The 21,459-nt window shown below is 38.8% G+C and overlaps 1 protein-coding gene across 1 annotated transcript in view; it reads left to right on the top strand.

Moving 5' to 3' along the window:
• Positions 1 to 21,459, top strand: part of tmem8b (transmembrane protein 8B) — a 33,548-nt gene continuing 12,089 nt past the window's right edge. Inside the window, exons 1-8 of the mRNA XM_031729716.2 lie at positions 1 to 165; positions 4,728 to 4,917; positions 5,647 to 5,854; positions 8,183 to 8,316; positions 8,976 to 9,244; positions 13,634 to 14,016; positions 20,034 to 20,130; positions 20,324 to 20,447. Coding sequence (XP_031585576.1) covers positions 81 to 165; positions 4,728 to 4,917; positions 5,647 to 5,854; positions 8,183 to 8,316; positions 8,976 to 9,244; positions 13,634 to 14,016; positions 20,034 to 20,130; positions 20,324 to 20,447 — 1,490 coding nt within the window. The 5' untranslated portion in view covers positions 1 to 80. The remainder of the gene's footprint in view (positions 166 to 4,727; positions 4,918 to 5,646; positions 5,855 to 8,182; positions 8,317 to 8,975; positions 9,245 to 13,633; positions 14,017 to 20,033; positions 20,131 to 20,323; positions 20,448 to 21,459) is intronic.

The raw sequence follows: 21,459 nt of genomic DNA, 5'->3' as shown, positions 1-21,459 counted from the left end.
TCTGAAAAAATGTAGACCAGCAGAGCGTCTGAGAACTGCACCCGGGCTGGAGCCCCTCGCAAAATATTCTGCTTTTAACGATGTGGCAACTGGAGCGCCTGGGCTCAGGATGTAGCCCTCCGAGGCTCCTCTTGCTTGTTTACACCTATCTCTGCGCTGTTGGAGGTGAGTTTCCATTCAGTGAGTGTTGCTTTTGATTCGCGGAGAGCTGTTCCTTTTGTCGGGGTGCTGAAATCCTCCCAGCAGCGGCAGCAGCGGCGGCAGCATCTCATCCTGTCTCTGGCTTCAATTCAGTCTCCGAAACATCCACACTGCTGCTTTCAGTCTCGGCCACTGACAAAACCGTTTTCACGAACACGGACTGGCTTCGGTTACGTGACGCATGGGGAAGGATGCTGCTAATTATGGCTCACAATGCACTGAGTGAAGCTCCTATAGGTTGTAGGCTACGATACGGAGGTCTTAATGTGGTCACAAGAAAACAGATCAGTCCGGACGTGTTGACTCTTGTTACCTTTGGTTTGTTCTTGTTTTGTTGAGACGTGAAGGCTCAAAGCCAAGTTAGTGCACGCTGGCACTGCTGACTACAAAATGTGACCATAGTAATCGGATAAAGGGAAAGGTTAAGTCAAACCTTCTTGTTTCCTGTCTTAAATTTAGCCTACTTTGATAGGAGATAAGAACTAAACTGGTTTAACTGGATAATAGGACAATTTTGAAGTTGACTTTTGCAAAATCAAGTTGTTTTTAGGTTTTTAAATGTAAGAAAAGTGCAGCATGCTCTTATTATTTCTCTCTATCTGTTTCCTTAAAAAAAGAAGAAGCCAAGAGTATCCTCCTTGATTTGTTTTCTTTTTTTTATGTCTATCCATGAATATTTCTTTGCTGCTTCAAGGCTGAGGCGTGCAACACAAGTCTCCCTGTGTGATAACAATGAATCCATACCTACAGCACAGACTGTACTGGCTGTGGCCACTAAGGACCATACAGGTCTGTCTGACTTGTTGCTGTTTTGCTTCATCAATTCTGGTAACTCATTCGACATACTTGGCTTTAGACAGAAAGAACAGTTTACCCACTTTACCCTTCCTCCCCTCCTTTCTTGGATATACCTCAGTATAACAGAGACAACAGAGAATTAGAGCTTATTCTTTCACCATAAAATAATTGATATTAATTTACTTAATTGACAGGTAGATTCTGCATGTTTAGATGTGTATGAATTGTTAATGTTTAATATCTCTGGTGTCTGCATCTCCCGTTGTGGAAGTGGAAGGTGCAGTAATCTTTACGGCTGTGTGTCATCTTCGAGGTGTTTGTTTCTGTAGGTGGATGTGAGGAGGATGAAGGAGAGAATAGTGTTGACTCAAAATTTGACTTTATCGCTGGTCAGTATTAAATTCGGTGTCATTTAGTGGCTCTTGTTCCAGATGGTTGATCTTTAGCAGCTCTTTTTTTTTTTGAGAGAGATTTTAAAATCTGCTAGAGGATGAGGAATTTCGAAAAGCAGCAATTACTTTTTGCTGTTCCAAAAAATAAAGTTTAAAGACAGCCCAGCTAAGTATTAATGGATAAATCCCATGTTGAGATGACACAAAGCAGGATTATGTCTATATTAAGCCTCTAACAGAGTAAAACAGTGGTAGGGAGGTGCTCATTGAAGAGATTATTGAATCCAGAACTGCACTGTGAGAAAGCCTGTAAGCACTCTGCTGCCTTTATCTTCAAATGAAACGTCTTTATTTGGCTGGCAAACAAACAAGCATATTTAGATATTTTGGCATGTTTACACCTTCACGTTAAGTGAAGTCTCTGTGCGTGGCTGCTGGAGTGTCACCGAGCCTGGAGCTTTTCACGCGTAGCTTGAAAATAGATATGTCGTTTCATTATTCTAATTTTCTGTATTCATTTTGTCACAACAACCTCAGATCTTGAGATCTCGACGTGTTTGACACGTAGCCTGTCTTGTCAATTAAGTGTGACGGTAACCACCTCTGTGTAGCTTGCACATTAGAGAGCATTGGAAATCACAACTATAAAAATGTAAACGCGAGGTTGTGACAGTTGCCAAAGAAACGCGCCCTGTTTCAGGATATTCACTACTTGCAAGACACTGATGCAATTAACACGTATAAGCAAAATCAAGCCTTAAATATTAACTTGTGATCAAAATGATGATTAAAAGCTATGCTTAGGAAAAATAAATTTTTAAAATCTTTTGGCTATAAACCCCTCTAAGATTTTAAGTTTGTGCCAGTGAAGAGGCAAAATGACAATAAGCAAAGGTTTTAAAAAAGGAAGAAGAGTTTGATTTTCTTAGTTCCCTCCACCATCTCTTGACCCGCTGTGACAGCCCTGACCCTCTGTTAGTGATCTAGAGATTGTGTGGAGGTGTATTTTTGATGATGAATGGTGGCTTTCATGTACCTTAGATTATGACACCTGGAGAAAGTGACGATTAGCAATTCATTCTGATTTAAGGATTCCTCTTGACTAGCGTAATCACCATTCACAGTCCTACTTCCAGATGTGCAAAATCGGCGGCTTCTTCTTTTTCAAACCTCTTTCTGACCGATCCACTGTAACTACACTTTTTGTGGTCTTAGCTGCAATCTGTAAATGGAAAGAAAAAATCATGTCTGTTTCTTTCTAATCAGCCAAGCAGTGTCTGTAGGCTTATTGCAGACTCCAGCAGTGTTAGCGCCAAACTCACCCTTTTGAGTTATAGCACTTCAGACTGTGACCCCAGTCACAGTCTGTTAATGAAAGGGCAAAGAAGAACCTTAATGTAAAGAAGGCTCACATATACCAGAGATAACAGTCCAGCAAAAGGCTGGAATGAGGCTCAAATAAAGGCTGGGAGCTTTGTATGGGATTAGGCTTTCGCTCTTGACAGCAAACCACTTCATTCTTCTCAGTTTCTGCTTCCGTAGTACATCTTTAGTATTCAAGGTTGCCTCCATAGGTGAGTGCTTTGTGGATGGATAATGTCGTGGGGGCAGAAAAGAACAGAAAAGAGCTATTTTGCTCCTTTTACGCAAATATAAGAAAGTATTGCGCATTCAAGAAAACCTATTTCTTTACACGTCTGCACCTCATTGCCGTTTCATGGTGGAGGGTCACTCATTTTATTTATCATTTTTTGTTTTGTTTTGTTTTGTTTTGTTATTTTACTGTCATCATTTTAGAGGTCCGGGCTTCTATTCACTGTATTCTGAAAACAGTGGTGTGAAATTATTTATATTTTTGTACAAATTGTAGGTGAGACAAAAAGAAAACCCAAACAATGTCACCACAGGTATTGCAATTTTAATGGCTGACATGCAGAAAGCGAATGCGCCACAAGTGGAAGCATTTTCCTCCAGTGAAACATCAAAGTGCCACGGCATTATTCCCGTAATAATCTGCTGCCTTCTTTTCTACCTACTTGAGTTTATATTTATGATAACGCCTCGCCTAAAAGACGCTTTATGTTCTAGTGTAGCAATTAAGTGACTTGCACACAATTTCCCCCAGATTTTGCCCACCCGCTGGCTGTGCTTGATGCCAGCCCAGCTCATGTAGGTAATGTGGCAGATTACACCTGCTGCTTGTCTGCTGGATTTATATGGAGAGGCTTTGGTGGATGTAATCCAAGGATTTGACATTATGCAGGACGTGAGTGAGCCTGCATATATCCGTCTCCCGCAGCTTCTTTTATAGGAGTTAAAAGTCTTTGATCACATATTTTGATTATTTACCTCTTAGAGAAATAATTTGCTGCCTCTGAGGAGAAACTCTGTAAGTCATTACAGAGAGTCACCTTAAGACTGCTCTCTAGTCACAGCAGTGATAGTACAGGCATATTGGGAAATGTTCATAATTAAATATTTATTCTTTGTAAGCAACAGCTTTAATCATGATTCAATGCTTTCAACGATGTTGATATTGGTCTGTTAGTGAGATGGTTGTTCCAAGCACACAGCTTTCCTAATTGAGATGTGCTGACAGTTATTTCACGGGCTACCATAAACGTCCGTGGAGCTATAGATACATTGAATACATGAACATACAAATAAATCCATGAAGACCAGGGTCGTTTCCAGCTTAGCGGTCATACTACACTGTGCAACACATTTAATAGATTATAATACTACACTCTGCAGTCCCTGTGTAGTATGCAGCATGCAGTATGGATGTCATTTTTTTTTAAAGTTTTAAGCTTCCCAGCTACATCCATGAGTCAAAGCATGTGGGATGTTCAGTCAGTTGAGTCAAAGTTTCTCTTCCTCAAACCAACCACTGCACTTCAGAGTAAAACTAAGCACCCGCCTGTCTTGTCTATCTTTTCATTGCAACTTTGCTTCAAGATTTATAGGACGTTGTTACTTTAAAGTAATAGTGGCAGTAAAACTGTTTTCCACCCTGTGATATAGTGCCCTGCATTGGACACTACATCACTTTGATCGCCTGACTTTTCATATAATACCATTATTAGGTCACGTTTTTATTTTCTTGCAACTTCCATTAACCCCAGCTATACTTTGTATGCACTGAAAAGAAACGTTACCAATTAAATTGGTAACATTCTAAACTAATCTGGTAACATGCCAAACACGATGCGTACATCAGTATGTTGAAAGTGACATTTAGTTGTGACAAAGCAGAGTAATGGGTCGATAAGGCTTAAAGGCTACCCACCATCACAAATATTTTGGGACACATTCCTCTGATTCTCTTCCCTGCAGATTGCCTTTTTGTGACTGAATACTTCACCCGTACGCCTCGTAAGCTGAGTGCTTTCAACTCCTTCGCCAGTGTGGAACTGTTCCACTTCAATGTGCCTGACGACACCATGATGGCCGTATGGAATCTCATCACCTTCAAGGAGCAAGGGGGCACGTTTGGAGACAGCTGCCCGAACCGCAATGTGACTGTGTAAGACACCGGGTTTGGCTTAACGCCGTTCTGTTGTTGTTCTCTAACTGAAGTGTCCTTCTTCTCCAGATGATTATAAGCATCTTAAATACATTTAGAAAAATAAAGGGTTATAGCCTTCACGCAAGGAGAAACTTTAAAGCCGTTAGCTGTATGAAGCTTTATGTATTTTTGTCAGTCTCCTGTGTCTCAGTGATATAGCGTCTGAAATAATGGACGCACTTGTTCCATTCAGATATGAAGAGCTTATTATTAATGTTCTGTATCTGAAACGGTACCAGCTGTGAGTGTGTGTTTGTCATGCAGAAACATGGCCTTGGAAACACTTGCTCTAGCAGAAACCAGAACAAAGACCATTTTGAGTGCTTTGGCAGGTGTTTATATGCCTGTCTGTCTGGATTGTCAGTGTGGTGGTGTCATAACTGTGCGCGATACAGTCAATGCTCTACAGGTTTATAGCTGAGATCAAAAGAAAGGTCAAAGATGGATATGTACTGAATAAATTAACTCCTTGCTTGAAACATCTTTGTCTGGTGTATAAATATATAATATTTTTAAAGACGTGTGGTCTGAGAACTTGTTGCTGTGATTCTTATTTGTGTATAGGATGCCAGCTGTACTTCTGCTGTTAGCTGTTCCCATGGATAACTTTAATATTTAGCAGATGTTCCTGTTGTTTATGACAGTGTTAGGCCTAAGGAGGCTGAACTGTGGCTTTGTGATTAATAGGTACTTCAGGTCCGGGGCTCCTCCAGTAATCAACCCCCTGTACACCCGCTTCCCTCGGGATACAGTCATCCCAGGGTCCTTTGCTGTGACTCTGACCTGGACTCTTCCAAACCGTACAACAGGAGCATTCAACGTGACCAGCCCTCTCCCTGGAGACTGGTTCCTGGCGGCACATTTACCCAAGGATGAAGGCAAGATCTCAGTCAAGGTGAGCCTGCACATTTATCACAAATAAAAACCAGAATTCCTACAGCTTTACTGAAAACAAATACTCCGAATGAATCTCTCTTAGTACTGAACCACTAGACCAATATTGCCAGCGTTACATCCATGCTGTGAAAAATAGAAACCCCTCTGCACCCGGCATCAGTTGTTTAGAGCAGTAAATGAAAAGACTGCATCATGTTTGTGTTACACATCATTCACCACTTATGACTGGTAAAATGTAAGCTTATTTGTGTCAAAGTGTTATGTATCATAACTCTAATGATATCTAAATCATTTTCTTCATGCTTGCTTAACTCCCCTTTGTGATGGAAAAAAAAAAAATTAAATAAAAATGATGTAAGTGATCCTTGGCATTAGTATTCCAGTATGTGCTGCAGAACCTAAAGAGGCTGAACAGTGTCAGAGAGTTTTTCTTCATCTCATCGTGTTCTCCTATTTGGCTGCATAAACACCTGCTGATTTCCATTTCAGGGAATTTATGTGTCACTGGCATGGTGTTCACTTGTGCTTTGTGGTTTCCACTGACTGGCAAAAGTGCACCTGAAATGCACAACAATCAAAAATATAATCAGAACTTGCCAGCAGCATCACATATACAGAAGAATTGGTTTGTTTTGGGGGCTTTGGGGATATAAGCCACCATGGCTCAAATGTGACCAGCTTCCAATGACACACTCTATAGATGGAAATAACAAACCTTTTAAAATTTTGCTTTCTGAAGCAATTTTCTACCAACCAAGATGTTTTTCCTTTAGAAAATAGACACAATTGGAAGCAATGCAAGCAGAAAAGGGAGATGTGCGACGCATTTATAACAATCTCAGTTTAATACCAATCTTAAGAGTAAGTAAGGATTTAGCAACTGAAAACAGAGTCAAAGAGAATAACTGCATTTGCTGAAATGTACTTTATTGCAAATAGAATATGCTACTCTTTACAGAGCAAGATTGGAGTTCTGTAATACCCTTCATTATATGTCCCTGTAGAGCGCACTGGATGCCCTTGAGCATTATTATAAGTGAAGGGCTAATATTGTGAAGAGGTACATTTGTAAAAGGTTCTTCTAAACTTAAACAGGTACTTGTTGTACCTATACCAGATAAAGACATGAGTGCAAATGAAAAAAAAGAAAAGAAAACAAGTCAGCAAAAGTTCCCTAATAAGGTACAAGCCACGGTCTCCTTGCTAACAAACCTCTAGGCCAATGCTACACTTTTTCCAAGGGAGGGGATAGCTTTGTGCTTATCTCTGTGATGCCAGTGGCAAACCGTTGTATTTGACACCTTAGGATGAGAATGTGTTGACAGGCACTGTGTCCTGTCAATTCAGTGCAGCAGCAATACAACAATACTTACTGCTGACTCAAATATAATAGCATACAATTGAACAGAGTTGAACGTTAGCTCTAAAAGGTTCTTATTTTTTTGCAGCTCTCCAGGTATACCTGATAAACTTTGACATACTGTATATTCCAAAGCGAACCTTAAATTACATCGTCTCGGTGGGCAATTTTGACTGAAAGAGCTAAAATAATGCATTTAGACAGGGTTTCATTAGGGAGTTTTAGTGCTTTATGGCTCTAATGGAGTTTTAGAGGCTTTAACATCTTGCCAAGAGTGAAATTCTGTGGAAAATGAATGAATGCCCACATCGCTTTTGGTATGAAGAAGGTCAAATGTAAAGCTATTGAACATCAAAACCGTTTGGACTCACAGTGTAAAACCATTTGCTCTCAAAAGCCCATATTGGTTGAGCTTTTATTCAAGCACAAGATGCATGTGCATGTCCAAGCGACAGGCTGTAATAAATCAAAGGGTCACCCCAGCAGCTTCCAGACTAATGACATGCCACAGTAATTGTGACTCGAGAGCAGGAGGGGTCAATGATCAGTTGACAGAAATGAAGGGCCTAATTTGGCATTCACACCTGTCCTGTTGAATGAGGTGCAAAAGGCTTCTCTTCATTTTACAAACAAATTTTACAGCAGATCATGTGTAGAAACAAATGCACGGTCTCTTGGCTCTAAATCAGTCTGTCTACTCGGCTCATCTCACAAAGTAATGCACATCAAGCATTAATGGTTCAGAACAACACAAGTGAAATAGTGGGTGCATGTTACGCTGTGTGGCAGGGAGGGGGAGGACGGAATGATATTAATCCAGGAGGCTGACAGGCTTAATGCACACAGTCCATTAGGAATTTTCAGTCGGTCTGAATGATATCTAATCTCCTCTTTACCAGCTTTTAAAAAAATTGGTGAGTTAACCACAAAAATACAATCTGAACAACTGCTGCTTTATCTTTGTAGGGTCTGTCTGAGGAATGCCAGTATCTGTTCCAGCCTCAGCTCATTGTTCAGAGGCTGATTGGGATTTCAGTACTTTACCCTGGATACTTCATTGACCAGATGATCCCAGTCCATAATAGATCTGCACTTTATAAGTAAGTCTCCTATGTGGGCTTCTAGAAACCTGACAGGGGCTTGACTTTGAGAAAAGACACCAGAAGAAAATTGCGTTTTATTTTTATTTTTTGCAGCATAACACTTCCCCAGCCTAATCCTTCATCTGCCTCTTAAGTTATGAGGTTTTTTGTTTTTTTTAATGTATCTTGCAATTTCATTTTAAAAGATGCAATTCCTCTGTGTGATTAGTTTGCACACCTTTATCAACTTCACCTACTTTGAGTCTTTTGAGTGGAATAATAAGATTTTGCTTCCAAGGTTAATCTTCATTTTTTTCATGGTCTTTGCTTTGGTGCCTAAAGGAAGGAGAGCTGCTATTATGAGTGCTGCATAAATGATGTGAAGGGAATATAATACTATATATATTTTTATTAAAGCCTTATCTTAATTTTCTCATGATAAAATATATAGTATATAGATTTAAAATAGCAGCCTTTGCAGAATAGATGCAGGTCTGATACACAACAGTCAACAAATCTAAACGACAATTATTTCAATGAAGCTGGCTTACATAAGCGCAAAGGGAACCGCTTGCTTGAAAACATCTTTTATGATTACATTATGTTTACTCAGTAGAGGTCTACATTTTATGGTGTGGTATAATGCCTAAAACATGTGTTTATGTGTGCCTGTGCAGAGTGTTCATCCCCAATTATATATCAAAGGTGAAGGTTCAGCTGGTAAACTGCAGCACCAAGAACAAGAGTAGTGACAGTTGTCCCGTGGTGCTGAAGATAAGAGCGCGGGCACCGCCAGTGCATAACTCAAGCGCCCTCGACTGCAGGGAGTGGAACCCTTGTGAATTAGTCACCCTTGTACCTGCCTGGGAGCAATGGTATTATATCCTGGTGGAGAGATATCTAAGTAACTCTGACGTCTACTTCCGCATCGGGGTGCAGGTCACAGGTGAGTGTGATGCGCTTTTGCCATATTTTTTGGCTAATGTTAATTTCAGTTGTTTGCAGCAAATTTGTGTTCTTTATTTATATCAGAATAAACACATTATAAACACATAAAAAATCATTTCAATAACAATCATTTCAATCAGCTTCAGACCTGAAGTTAAAAAGTCATAAAGTCAGAATATGGACTTTGTTGGTTAATATTACATAACTTTCACTGCTATTTGCTTCTGGTCATTCTAGATAGGGCAGTAAAGCCTGATTTAGACTTCTGCAGGAAATCTGTTGTAACTTACAACATACCTGGAACCCCCTTGTAATCTTATGAAAAATGTAACTACACGTGTACATTATGGTACACATCAGGTCAATACAGCTCACAACAACTAAATGGCTTGGAAGGTTACATCGCAGGGTTAAGAAGCGTTTCCTGTTATGTCGTAAGTTACAAGGCAGATTTCCCACAGACGTCTAAATCACACTTACGTATTTAGACGGTAACAGTTTATAATGTCGCAACTGAGGTTTGACTGAGATTAGACTTTTCGTTTTAAATCAGGGGTTTTAATAATAACACTGCATTAACCATAAACGAATTACCATATAGACATTTTTTTAAATTAATATTCCTTTGCATAGTCACTCCCTTTTTATGGAGTTAAAAATAATTGGACAGCTGACTGATAAGCAGTGTCATGGCCAGGTGAAACCCAAATCCGCATTAATTCCCATTAAATTAAGAAATTGAATTGGTATTTGCATTTGGTAGGTGCTCACAGAGCTCCTTATGTGATCCAAAGACATGTTGAAGTAGTCAGCAACTTCAAAAGATAGTTTATCTCAGTATTGGAGCGCTCAAGAATAGAAAAGCCACAATAGACTTAACTCAAAAATATCTTTAAAAACCAGTCCAGTTCTGGACCAGTGTTCTTTATACAAATCAAACTACTAGCGGAGTGATGGCAAGAGAAGAGTATGGAGAAGGAAAGGGAGCGCTTATGATCAAAGCATGCCGCATCATCTGTCAAGTATGGTAGAGCCAATTTGATGGCATGGGCATGTATGGGTGCCAGTGGAACTGGGTCAGTGCAGTATTTTGATGATGAGAAGTAGTCGAACAAATTCTGAAATGTATAGTGATATAGCTTTTGTTTTGTTTTTTTCGTGGGATTTAGTCAAATGCTGCAAAACTGAAGCAATCCACAGAGGGATATTGACCCAGAACATACTGCAAACTAACCCAAGAGGTTCTAAAAGTAAAGAAATGTAATGTTCTTAAATAGCCGTAACATTCCCCTGATTTCAGCCCAGTTGAACATGTTTTAAGTAAAGGCAACAGATGGCAGAAAGGACTACAAAAGCAGCTCTGATGAAGCATCTTAAGATGGGGATGGCGCTCAGCTGTGAATGGAGACACAGACAGCTGCAGACAGAGTTGTTCTGGTTATACCTTTTTCAGGTCCACTTAAGAGGGAACATGCACAGGTGTAGCATAGTTCCTCCTCGGTTTCAGATTCAATACATTCATCAACAATAAATTATTTCCATCTAAATTTGAATAAAGTCTTTAATGTCTGTCATTATATTAATTTAGATATTAAAAGATCAAAAAAATTTATAAAATGGTTATAACAAAACATATATATTCTTTCTTCTTTTTGAGAATTTCATCATTAAGCTGTATTTTTTATCTGGATTTTAAACTCATGAAAGTAAAATATTGCAAACCAATATTAGTTTTATATTTAATAACCTGGTTTATCTATTGTGTTTAATTGGACAAGTGCTGGAAAAGCAATTGAAAAGAATAAAAAAAGTGCACTGTAAATGCCATAACAAAAAATAATTTTATTGAGTTAGATTAAACTAAAAATTGAGATGCTGATTAAAAAAAAAACCCAAACCCCTTACCTTCTGCTTTCCCTGAATTTCATGATTTGACCTTTATAGATATGGAGATTTGAAATTAATAAATAAAAAATGTATTCTGTTCAAATTTACATTTACATTTTAAAATGAATACATCTTTGTGCATTGGTGTTATAGCTTGATTTAAATTACTCTTAATGTTTTAATGAAACCTTGAGGTGACTGTTGTGATTCAGAGCTCTATAAATAACACTGAAATGAACTGAATTGAAATTGAACTTCAAAGTTTTTCACACTGTGAAGTCTAGACCATTTTCTGAATTAAACTATTTTACCAATTTTGCCAATTAAAGTATTTTTTACTGCTTTACTAGATGTTTATGTGTTGGATTTCTCTTCTTTCTTGTTATCTGCAGATAAATTGCGGTGTTTATCCATGAGCTGTTTGCCTGTAATTTTATTTATTTTTCTTCCTGCTGCTTTAAAAGACAAAGCTTGGGTGGTTTACCTCATAAATTAGGCCAAACAAAAGCTCAGAGTGGATCTCTGCAGCATGCCATATCAAGTATTCAAAGGTATGCAGTCAAAGTATAGAAGATTATGGCTTTCAGATGCACATAAAAGACTAAATCTTGGGTGTTCTACTCTTATCTAAGCACAAATCGGGAAATGTTTTTCAAAGACTGTCCAAAATGCTCATGCATCTGACAGTTTATGTTTGATGGGATAAGGGATGCCAGACACAGTCAGATCATCAAGAGGCTTCTTCAAGAAAAGACTGGAAGCCAAACTGAGGTGATTCATGCAGGATTGCTAAGAGGCAAATGATACCATACTTAAGTGCTACATGCTGTTTTTGGGTTGTGGAGAGCCGAGATACTCTTTATGCTCCCTCAATGGGGATAGCGCACAAATCTGTGGGACGTCCACTTCCATGTAGCGATCCCCTCCCTCTGCTCGGCACTGTACAGTGCACTTTGTTACTATGGCAACACAGACACTAATTATTCACACTCTGTCTCTCCTCCTGTCTGCCAGGCAGATCTTACTTGACCTTTTGTGGATTTAAATTGGAAAACAGCTCAGGTTGAGGGAGAAGACCATCTGGAGTCCTCACCTTTCTTTCTGTTATTGGTTATTGTTGTTATGAGCTGTCTCAGAAATATGTGCCCATAGTTGAATTCAGTCCAATTTACAGGTGTCACGGTTGCTAGTAATACAAAGTGTGGTAAAACTAGGTTGCACTTTATTATTTATTGTTGCTGTTTATAAAGCATTTCATCACTGCAGCTTTTCTGTCCTCAGTAGACAACCGAACAGGGTTCATGTGTTATGCTCTAAATGAAAGGGGGAAAAAGCCGCCCACACAAATACAGTACAGTACTTACTGTGTATATACATTTAGTCTTGCCACTCAGCAGCCATTTTTGTTGGATAAGAGCAACTGCCCATCTAAATGAAGGGAAAGAGGCTTTAATAAGAGACTTTTACTTTAATTGTAGTGGCCACCAAGACCTAAAGATGACATCAATATAGAAGGTTTACAGCTTAATTTAAAAACCTACTCGATTTCAGCACTGAATAAATACAATGTGAAACTTATCTGTATCATCACAGAAATAAGTTAATATGTCTGCCACCACACAGCTGAACGTATCATGATCTGTATTATGTATGATGTGATTGGTTAACATGTTTTCTGGTTTAATTATTGGTTGGCTCTTTTGGAGACAGATGGGTGACATTTGCCTTCTTCTTCTCCTTCTATAGATTTTTCTATAGATTTTTTTTCAGGATTCTTCAAGTGCTCCATCTTTGTCATCCAAAGAGGCTTTACAGATTTTACACAAATTTTACCTGCAGCTGCAGTATTCAGTATTTTTAGGTGTTCTCCACCTGCCTGTACGGACATCAAAATACTTCAAACCCTTTTGAGACAATAATATGCAAACGAGCTAAAAAGCCTTTGAAATCCTTTCCCCTTGGGGACTGTTGGTATTGGATGATACTTTGCCATTCGACATCAGTGACCATTTTGCATTGATTTTCTATGTGTTGGTGGAAAACATACAGTCTACAATCTAGTTAGAGGCAATCCACAGCACTGAATCTTGGTGTATATGTTCTGGAAGCCAGCTGAACTAAATAATTAGGTTTCAGTTCCATTAATATAGTGCCAAACAACAACATGGGTTACTCTGGGTGCTTTACATATATCTCAAGACCTTATAGAAAACCCATTAATCCCCTATGAAATGCTTTCTGTGAGGAAAAACACCTTCTAACAGACAGAGTTTTTAGGAGGCAGGGTGGGCGGCTGCCTTGGTGATCAGTCGGGGGTCACAAGAGAGCAGAGAGAGAATAAATGATATTGAGGAACAATAGCAAACAATAAACACTGCTGCAAGCACGGATCTAAAACACAGAGCTCCAGCTCAAACATTTATAGAGACCATGTTGCTTATAGTGCATATAAGTGCAAATTAAATAACAGCATTGTTTTGACTTTTTTTTTCCTGAACAGATTGCTCCAAACCCAGTTTGTTGAAAGACCAAGCACAACCCAGCTCCTCGATGAACATGCCTCAGTCTTTTGGAACAGCGATGGGTTTCTCCTTATCTGATACACTGTTAATGGCAGCCCTGCCAAGCCTGTCCCAGAACAGCAGTCACCTGCACACCTCAGAAGACAGCATCATTTACCTTGCACCGACTGCAGACACTAACAAGTGCTGGCCGATCCGTCCTACTCTGCGCAATGAGCTGGACACCTTTTCTGTGCACTTCTACGTCTTCTTCGGCCCAAATATATCGATTCCACCGGACAGGGCTGCCGTGTTCGCCGTCAACCTAATGCCCGTTTTAGACAGTGGAGGAGTCCTAAACATGGAGCTCAAACTCAACATGGTGAGCTTTACAGATGATACAGCTGTTGTTTCTTTCATAATTTCTCGCAGTATTTGTAAAATTTCGAGGCACTGTTAGCTCATCAAATCAGTATTATCATCCTGGTCCAAGGAAGGGATTTGGCCCAAGATGCTGGACAGTGCTCTGGCACCACTCTCACCCTTTGCTTGCTGTATCCTGTACAGGGATCAGATTGTTATCAGAAAAGTAAATTTGCAACAGTCATAGAGGAGAAAATCAGCAGCTAGCAAGGGCGAATAACTGGGCTCACAAAGTGCCTGGCTGAGCTTGCCTGCTAAATATGGATGCACGTATGGTCATAGACTTTGCTGTGGGAACTGAAAAAGTTCACAATGAAACAGGCGCCAGTGTTTGGGCTTGTGGCATATGTCTCTAATTGAGAGCAAACAAAATGCAAAAATCAGCCAAGCAGGATTTAATATGTCTGTGTTGATCTGTCCTTCAGATAGTAATGGCATTAGGAATGCACCTGCATTGGCTCTGGAGGTCTACAGGGAGCCAGAAACTGGAGAGCTACAGGCTGGCAGATGGACTTTTAAACATTTTACTTCTAATGGAGAGAAAGCCAGCCAGTGTTGAGACAGCAACAAGATGAAGCACAAAACACTAACAGATATCTTTGATTGTTTACTTCTATGGAACATCCTGACAGTTTGGGAAATATTGCTTAAAAAATCGGGTTTATCTCCCCACATTTAAAGATAGAGTAAAAATATTGGTAAAAGAAATTTGTAGCCCACAGTAGCAGTGATTTAGCACAAAAGACATAAACAGGAGGAAATGTCAGACATTAAAAAAGGTGAAAAAGAGCATTTGCAGTAACAGACTTGAAATTAACACTAAATCTATTAAGCTCTAGGTTTAATAGACAAGATAAATCAATTAATGAGGAAATTAATGAAAGTAAACCCTAGGTGTAGTGCCCCCCGTACAAACCTGCCCTGACAGGTTTGAAATTGTCCAAATGCAGCTTCTATACTGTTTCTCACCGCTTCAAGACTTTATAATAAGCCAGACTACACATCCATCATCTCTACTGAACACACACAAACAGATGAAATTAATGATCGATCTTCTCATCTAACCCCCGGTAAGAAAGCAAACAGCCTTCTTTCCAAGATTGTCAGAGAAAATTTTTAAAGGAAATGAAAATAATTGACGGTAATTCATTTAACAGTGTATCAATGGACTTTGGGATTGATGTGGCTGCTGTCACCACCCACAAAGACTATGTGAGCCCCTTGGCTTTCTCCATGGTGTGCCCATTTTCACCTGTTTACTGTATCTGCCCTTTATCTTGCAGCATAGCCAGTAGAGCCTCTCTTTGCATTTATTGGTGCTATCTTTGCAGTAGCAAAGTGTTTTCCCTGACCCCTTTCACCCTCCATTCAACACCCCAGTATACTCCCAAGTGTGTGCTGTTGGTTAATTTTAACTGGGTGCGCTCTGCAGATGTCACAAAGACAGTATGCTGGGATGAAACCTGGTTGGTGTGATAGTTGTATGAGCCGTTAGATGTATTCTTCAGAGAGACTGTCATGCTATATTATTCTATGGACAGATTTAACCCCCCTCGGCGATGATCTGTCACTTGCTTGTCACAGGCGCAGAATCCAGTCAGCCGCTGCCTGTGGGGGACTCTGGCAGATTTGCAGGGCTTTAGGAGACAATAGCTGGACCTGCTTGTCTGCCTTGCATCACTCTCTGTGCAAAAGTGTGAAAGGAATGCATATGGCTTTTATTCCCACTGATGCCTCACCTGGCAGTTGATCAGTTTAAGTTTACCTTTGGTAAGGCTCACGCAGAAAAGAAATTAGAAGCAGTGTAATGAGCGCATATTCATGAATGCTTTGGCTAACCCTTATGCGCTAGTACTTTTGTCACAGTGATAAACTGTTTTGGCAGCATAAAAGTGTTTGGGGGAGTAGATTAAAAAATAAATAAGTGTGATACATGAAAAATAATGCTTACATAATATACTAGGTAATAATAGCTAAACATCCAGGGACAAACAATAAATATGTATTTTTAAAACTACATTAATTTCTTATGTTCATTTATCGTATTCTATTTGTAAGTTTATTTTCACATCCAGTATTTCCACGGCCATTTATTTTCATATTTTTAATCAGCCAGTGAAAACTAGGCGCTTTTATGGCAGAGTTGTGCAACACCATCTGTCATTATCACACAGGAGAGGTGTGAAATTGAATGCTAAAATAAATATTGATTAAAAGATCATTCTAAAAATCTTCATAAATATATAATTAAACATATGCACAATAAATAATAAATCTAAAGAAATCTAATATTTTTCACATCTTAATTGTGCACTGATCTAAGTATCTTTTATCTTTTATTGTAAAACAAAAAACTTGGATTGATACCAAAAAATAAAATTACAAAAAAACAAAACAACAAACAAAAAACATATACAATTTCTTTTGTTTTTGCTAAGCAGCATTCATGTGGTCAGAGGCTGAAACATGTGCTATAAATTATAATGCCCAAAATGATATGAAGATATCCAGATAGCAGATATATTATTGATTAAAATTAAAACCCGTCACAGAGTTTGGGGTTTGGTTTAATTAGTTTGGGCACTGGGATATGGAGGCAGTATATACAGCACATGACAGCTTGTCCATGTTCTTGCATCAGTTGGCATTATGTACTGCCTGGCACATGTCATCAGCATAACTTCTATGAAACTCAGCAAAGCAAAAACATGTCAGTATACAACACAGACAAACTGGCATTCATCAAACTTTTTTTTCTCCTCTATTTTAGCAATCAGAGTTGATGCATCTGGGCCATCGAAGTGATCCTTTTAAAGATTTTCCACAGTAGTTTTCTTCAGTCTTTAACCTTGAGCCTTACTTTGCTGGTAGATAGCACCCCTGATTGAATTATGGGTCTGCCACTCACATTCACCAATCATAACTAACATCTGCATAATGGATCGGGCATATAAATCCTAACATTAAACATGATTAATATAGCAATGCTCACAATCATATTACAAAAGGCTTTACGAGTAAAGCCAGTAAATAAAAAACCCATACAAAATCAACATTAGAATTCCAGACATGAATGTGTTCTTAAAGCAGAACAAGAATCGAATATTATTAACAACACATCACATAATGCCCTGACAGCTAAAGCTATTTTAAGAAGTGATTCAAATCCTTTTAGAAATTCTGGGTTCTGGACAGAAATGATGCAGTGTGCTGAGAAAGTCAGCATCCATGCTGAAGGGAAATCATTTCAGACAGATTTGAGAGACAGAATGAGCCTCAAAAGTTATCAGTGAAATATCAAAGAAACAAGGGAATATCGTTGTTTCGAGTGCATGAATGGTTTGGATGATAGATTTGAGAGTGATCAAATATATCACATAATCTTCTGTATGTTGAGATAATCTTTCTTCCTTAATTGCATGTGTTTCCTGGGGAACCAGGATGTTTATGGGCAAATAATGAAATGAATAAATGAATCACTGAGATTCATTACTGGTGGAATAATAAATCATATTTAAAAAGTACACTGATTCTGAAATAGTCTTACAGTTTTTTTTTATATTTTAAAAGTGGATATAATTTCTAAAAAATGAAAACAAGCTACACATGCTCTATTGATTTTTGAGCATTTTTAACTTTCTTGGCTAACCAGGTTAGGAGCACTTATATTAAATATGAGGGGGTTTTTTTAACTTGCAAATAATTTACACACATGTGTCTGTCATGTTATTTTGGTTTCATAGGTTATTCTGTAAGGTGTAATGAGTAAATACACCAAAAACAGGATGGACATCATCACATTGTGGCTTCATGTAAGCTTTAACCCTGTAACAATTTTCATAGCAGCTTGAATTGCAGGCTGGGGTAGGTCGAGGACTCCATATTGGGATTTGTTATTTCATATGCGACAGCATACAGTTGAATCCTCGCTAAACCTTGACAAAGTATATTTTGTGTGACAGTGCAAAACCTCATGATTCTGTCAGTTTAAACCGCTTTAAGACTGCAGTATTACTGCATCAACAGATGCTCAGGAATGCATATGAGGCCAGCAAAAAAGGAAGTTAAGATTGGTAACTCATTTTTTAAGAGTGAATTCCAAAAAAGTTAACTTTGAGAAAAGACTGGGACTGTAATCATAACACTTCAAGATGCTAAGAATTTACATTTACATCTAGTATGTCTTTTTTGGGGGGGGTTGTCCTCAGCAGGGATGCCGTAATTTCACATACATGCTTAAAATAATAATAAAGTAATATGGATGTTTATTTATTTATTTTAATTCCTTTATCTTAATTGTCCTAATGGAAAAACAAATGTCTAATAATTAAAGTACGTTTTCTGTTATTTCCTTTCCTTCATTAACGCTTCACACACACTCATTTTGCTCAATTAAAAAATATGGCTCTTTTGACTTTTACACTGAGCTTTGTGGAGCTTTCTTGTGTAGAAGAACAGCCAACAGCTTTGTTGTTCTGAATGAAAAGTTAGGAAAACAGTGTCACTGAAATGTGTCCTCATTAAAGTATCAGACTATACCGAACTTTTTGCTTATCCATCTATCCTTCCATCAGTCCATCCTCAATTCAGGGTGAGGGGGAGATCCTATCCCAGCTGTCACAGGGTGAAAGGTGGGGGTACAGCCTGGACAAGTTGCCAGTTTGTCACAGGGTATACATCACAGTAAAAGTATAAATTTAACCGTTTAGTGGTGTTTAAGAGCAAGGGAGAAGATTAGCGAATAAGATTCACCAGGACTCATCCTTTGCAGACCATGAATAGCTGGATAAACCTGTGTTACAAAAGAAAAAGTCAGAGGAAAGAAATCACAAAAAATCACCATGTAGATACTTTTAATTTGTGTTTACAATTTTATGAAAATCCCCCTAAAAGTGCTTGACATATGTCTAGTCAACTGGCACACCCACCTTGCCATCTATCTACATTGGTTAGAAACATGTCTAACTTGGATGGAGCTCTTTGACCTGCCCATTAGACTGATATTATCTGGCTTTGGGGTGGCTCTTGCCTGCTTTGCTCTCCCCATGTTTGCATCTGGTGAGCCACTTTGATATTTGTTGCTTAATCCTTTATCCTCAAACTGTAGAGGAGAGCCAGGATGAAGGAGGGGGAGGGTGTGGGACTGTCTCAAAATGCCAGTGGGTGTGATTTAGTCTTCCCACCAAGAGAATAGAGGCCAGATGGTGAGTTTAGGAAGCCTGAAATCTCAGCACCTGGCAAAGTGTTTGTTAGTCATTACATTAATCAACAACTTTGCCAACTCCCTATATATACATTATGCCCATTTTGTGCTAAGGGGGGTGATAGAAATCTTATGTATTTAAGAAATAACCGTCTAAAGTTATCCCACAAATGTATATAATGTGGTGAATTTCTGAATGTAAAGTTTTTTTCAGAAAGTCTTCTGATTTTCAGCATAGTTTCTGGTCTAGTAACAAACCCATCGCAGCACTCACCCACACACACACACAGACAAAAGATAGAGACTGGGTAAATAATGCAGGGGAATTTTATAACTAATAAAGTGTCAAGTTTGGTGCTTGAGTGCAAATTGACACATCCAGTTTGCCGCTATTTATTGTTTACCAATAGACCAATTTGGACAGTTGTGGCCTCCCTTCACCTCTCTGCAGAATGAACCAATTTGTATAAGCATATGCAGTTCCCAACGCTTGAATAATTCTCCTGGATTTCTTTTAATGCATGAGCATGTTAATGTATAATTGATGCTTCAAGGCGATAAACTGCCAACATCTTCATTTACTGTAGGTGCCTCTGGCAGACAGAGAGAGAGCACTTTACTTGATTTGTTAGTTTTAAAGTTTACTATCTCGTGGCTGTGCAGAAAATAGACCTAAAGGTAATCATGAACAGTGTTAGCTCACCAGAATGATAGCAGCAGATGGTTGATGGTTGGACGGATGAATGACGTTTGATTATGTGTTTTTCCTGCAGTCTACGCTGAAAGGAGCTAATCTCACAGTGTTTGGCTGCCTCAACCACGGGATGCCACTTTTCTTACGTGAAAACACATCACTGAAATGTGAATCAGGTATGACAAACTTTGCTTAAACAAAACAAAACAGCCACATAGTGTGTGATTTTGAATCTAAGCACGTTTGGTAGAATTGTGAGAACAGCACAAGTAATCGATATTTTTGCCGTGTATGCGCAAAGCTTATTCAGTTATGGACCTTCTCTGTCACAGCTTGGACTGTGTTTTATTGTGTTACCTTTTTCTTCAGAATCAGTGGCAGGGTTTTTCCTCTCTGTGAACACCTCCACTAATATCACCAAACTGAGGATTCCCTACCCACAAACAGGCACCTGGTACCTCAGTCTGCGCTCTCTATGTGCTACTGAACACGGGTAAGACAGAAAGCACTGCTTCCCTTGAGAGCTTTACCTGTTTGTTGGTTATGTATTCTATTTTATACAGCTTCATACCAGTCTCCATATTTGTTATATATTATCTGTGCCTTACATATGGTGTTGTAACTGCTGTAACTTTCTCATCTCATCTTATCCCAATTTCCTTCGGGGTCAACCTTCAGGATCAATAAAGCTGAATTGAATTGAATCTCATATATATCTATCTATATATAGATATATATATAACCAGCGGTCCCCAACCCCCAGGCCACGGACCGGTACCGGTCCACGAGTCGTTCTGTACCAGGCCGCAAGAGTTGAGGCTCGGGTGTGAAATTTCTGGTTTTCAGGGTTTTTATCGTTATTTATTTATTTTTTTTTATCATTAAGCCGGTTTCCCTGGGTCTTTTCCTGTGTGTTATGTATAAATCTTCCTTTTTTCGGTACCGGTACTGGTTTTATTTGTTGTATTTATCCACGACACCTTAAAGGCCAGTCCGTGAAAATATTGTCAGACATAAACCGGTCCGTGGCGCAAAAAAGGTTGGGGACCGCTGAATTAAACCATGTTTTACTGTTTGTTTTTATGCCTATAAAGAAACATTATTACAGTTTTGGAAATTAATATTTGCTCTGTTGAAATTGTGATACTTGCTGGTTATACACTAAATATGAACCTCCTGTCAAACAGGAGTTTGAAAAACTAGCTGGTAAGAATCCTTACAGCTATACCTTCTTTAAACTATTCCTTTAAAATTGTGTAACTATAATCTCCTGAGTGCTCAACCTAGAAAGTCACAAAAACATCAATTACAAGCAGGAATTCAACGAAACAAGCTGAACGTCATAGATTTTGACACAAATTTATGACATTCTCATAATCAGTTCTTCGGCCTGGTCCCAACGCTCCACAGCAACCTCTGTGAGACAATATTTGCTGTCAATTACACAAAGACAATTGCAAAATAGGACTTTCAATATATCTTCTGAATTTGTCAGCATAACACAA

Source organism: Oreochromis aureus, linkage group 12 (genome assembly GCF_013358895.1).
Source record: "Oreochromis aureus strain Israel breed Guangdong linkage group 12, ZZ_aureus, whole genome shotgun sequence".
In the NCBI taxonomy this organism is placed as follows: Eukaryota; Metazoa; Chordata; class Actinopteri; order Cichliformes; family Cichlidae; genus Oreochromis; species Oreochromis aureus.
Note: the sequence above shows the minus strand (reverse complement) of the source record. Positions and strands in the feature narration are given on the sequence as shown.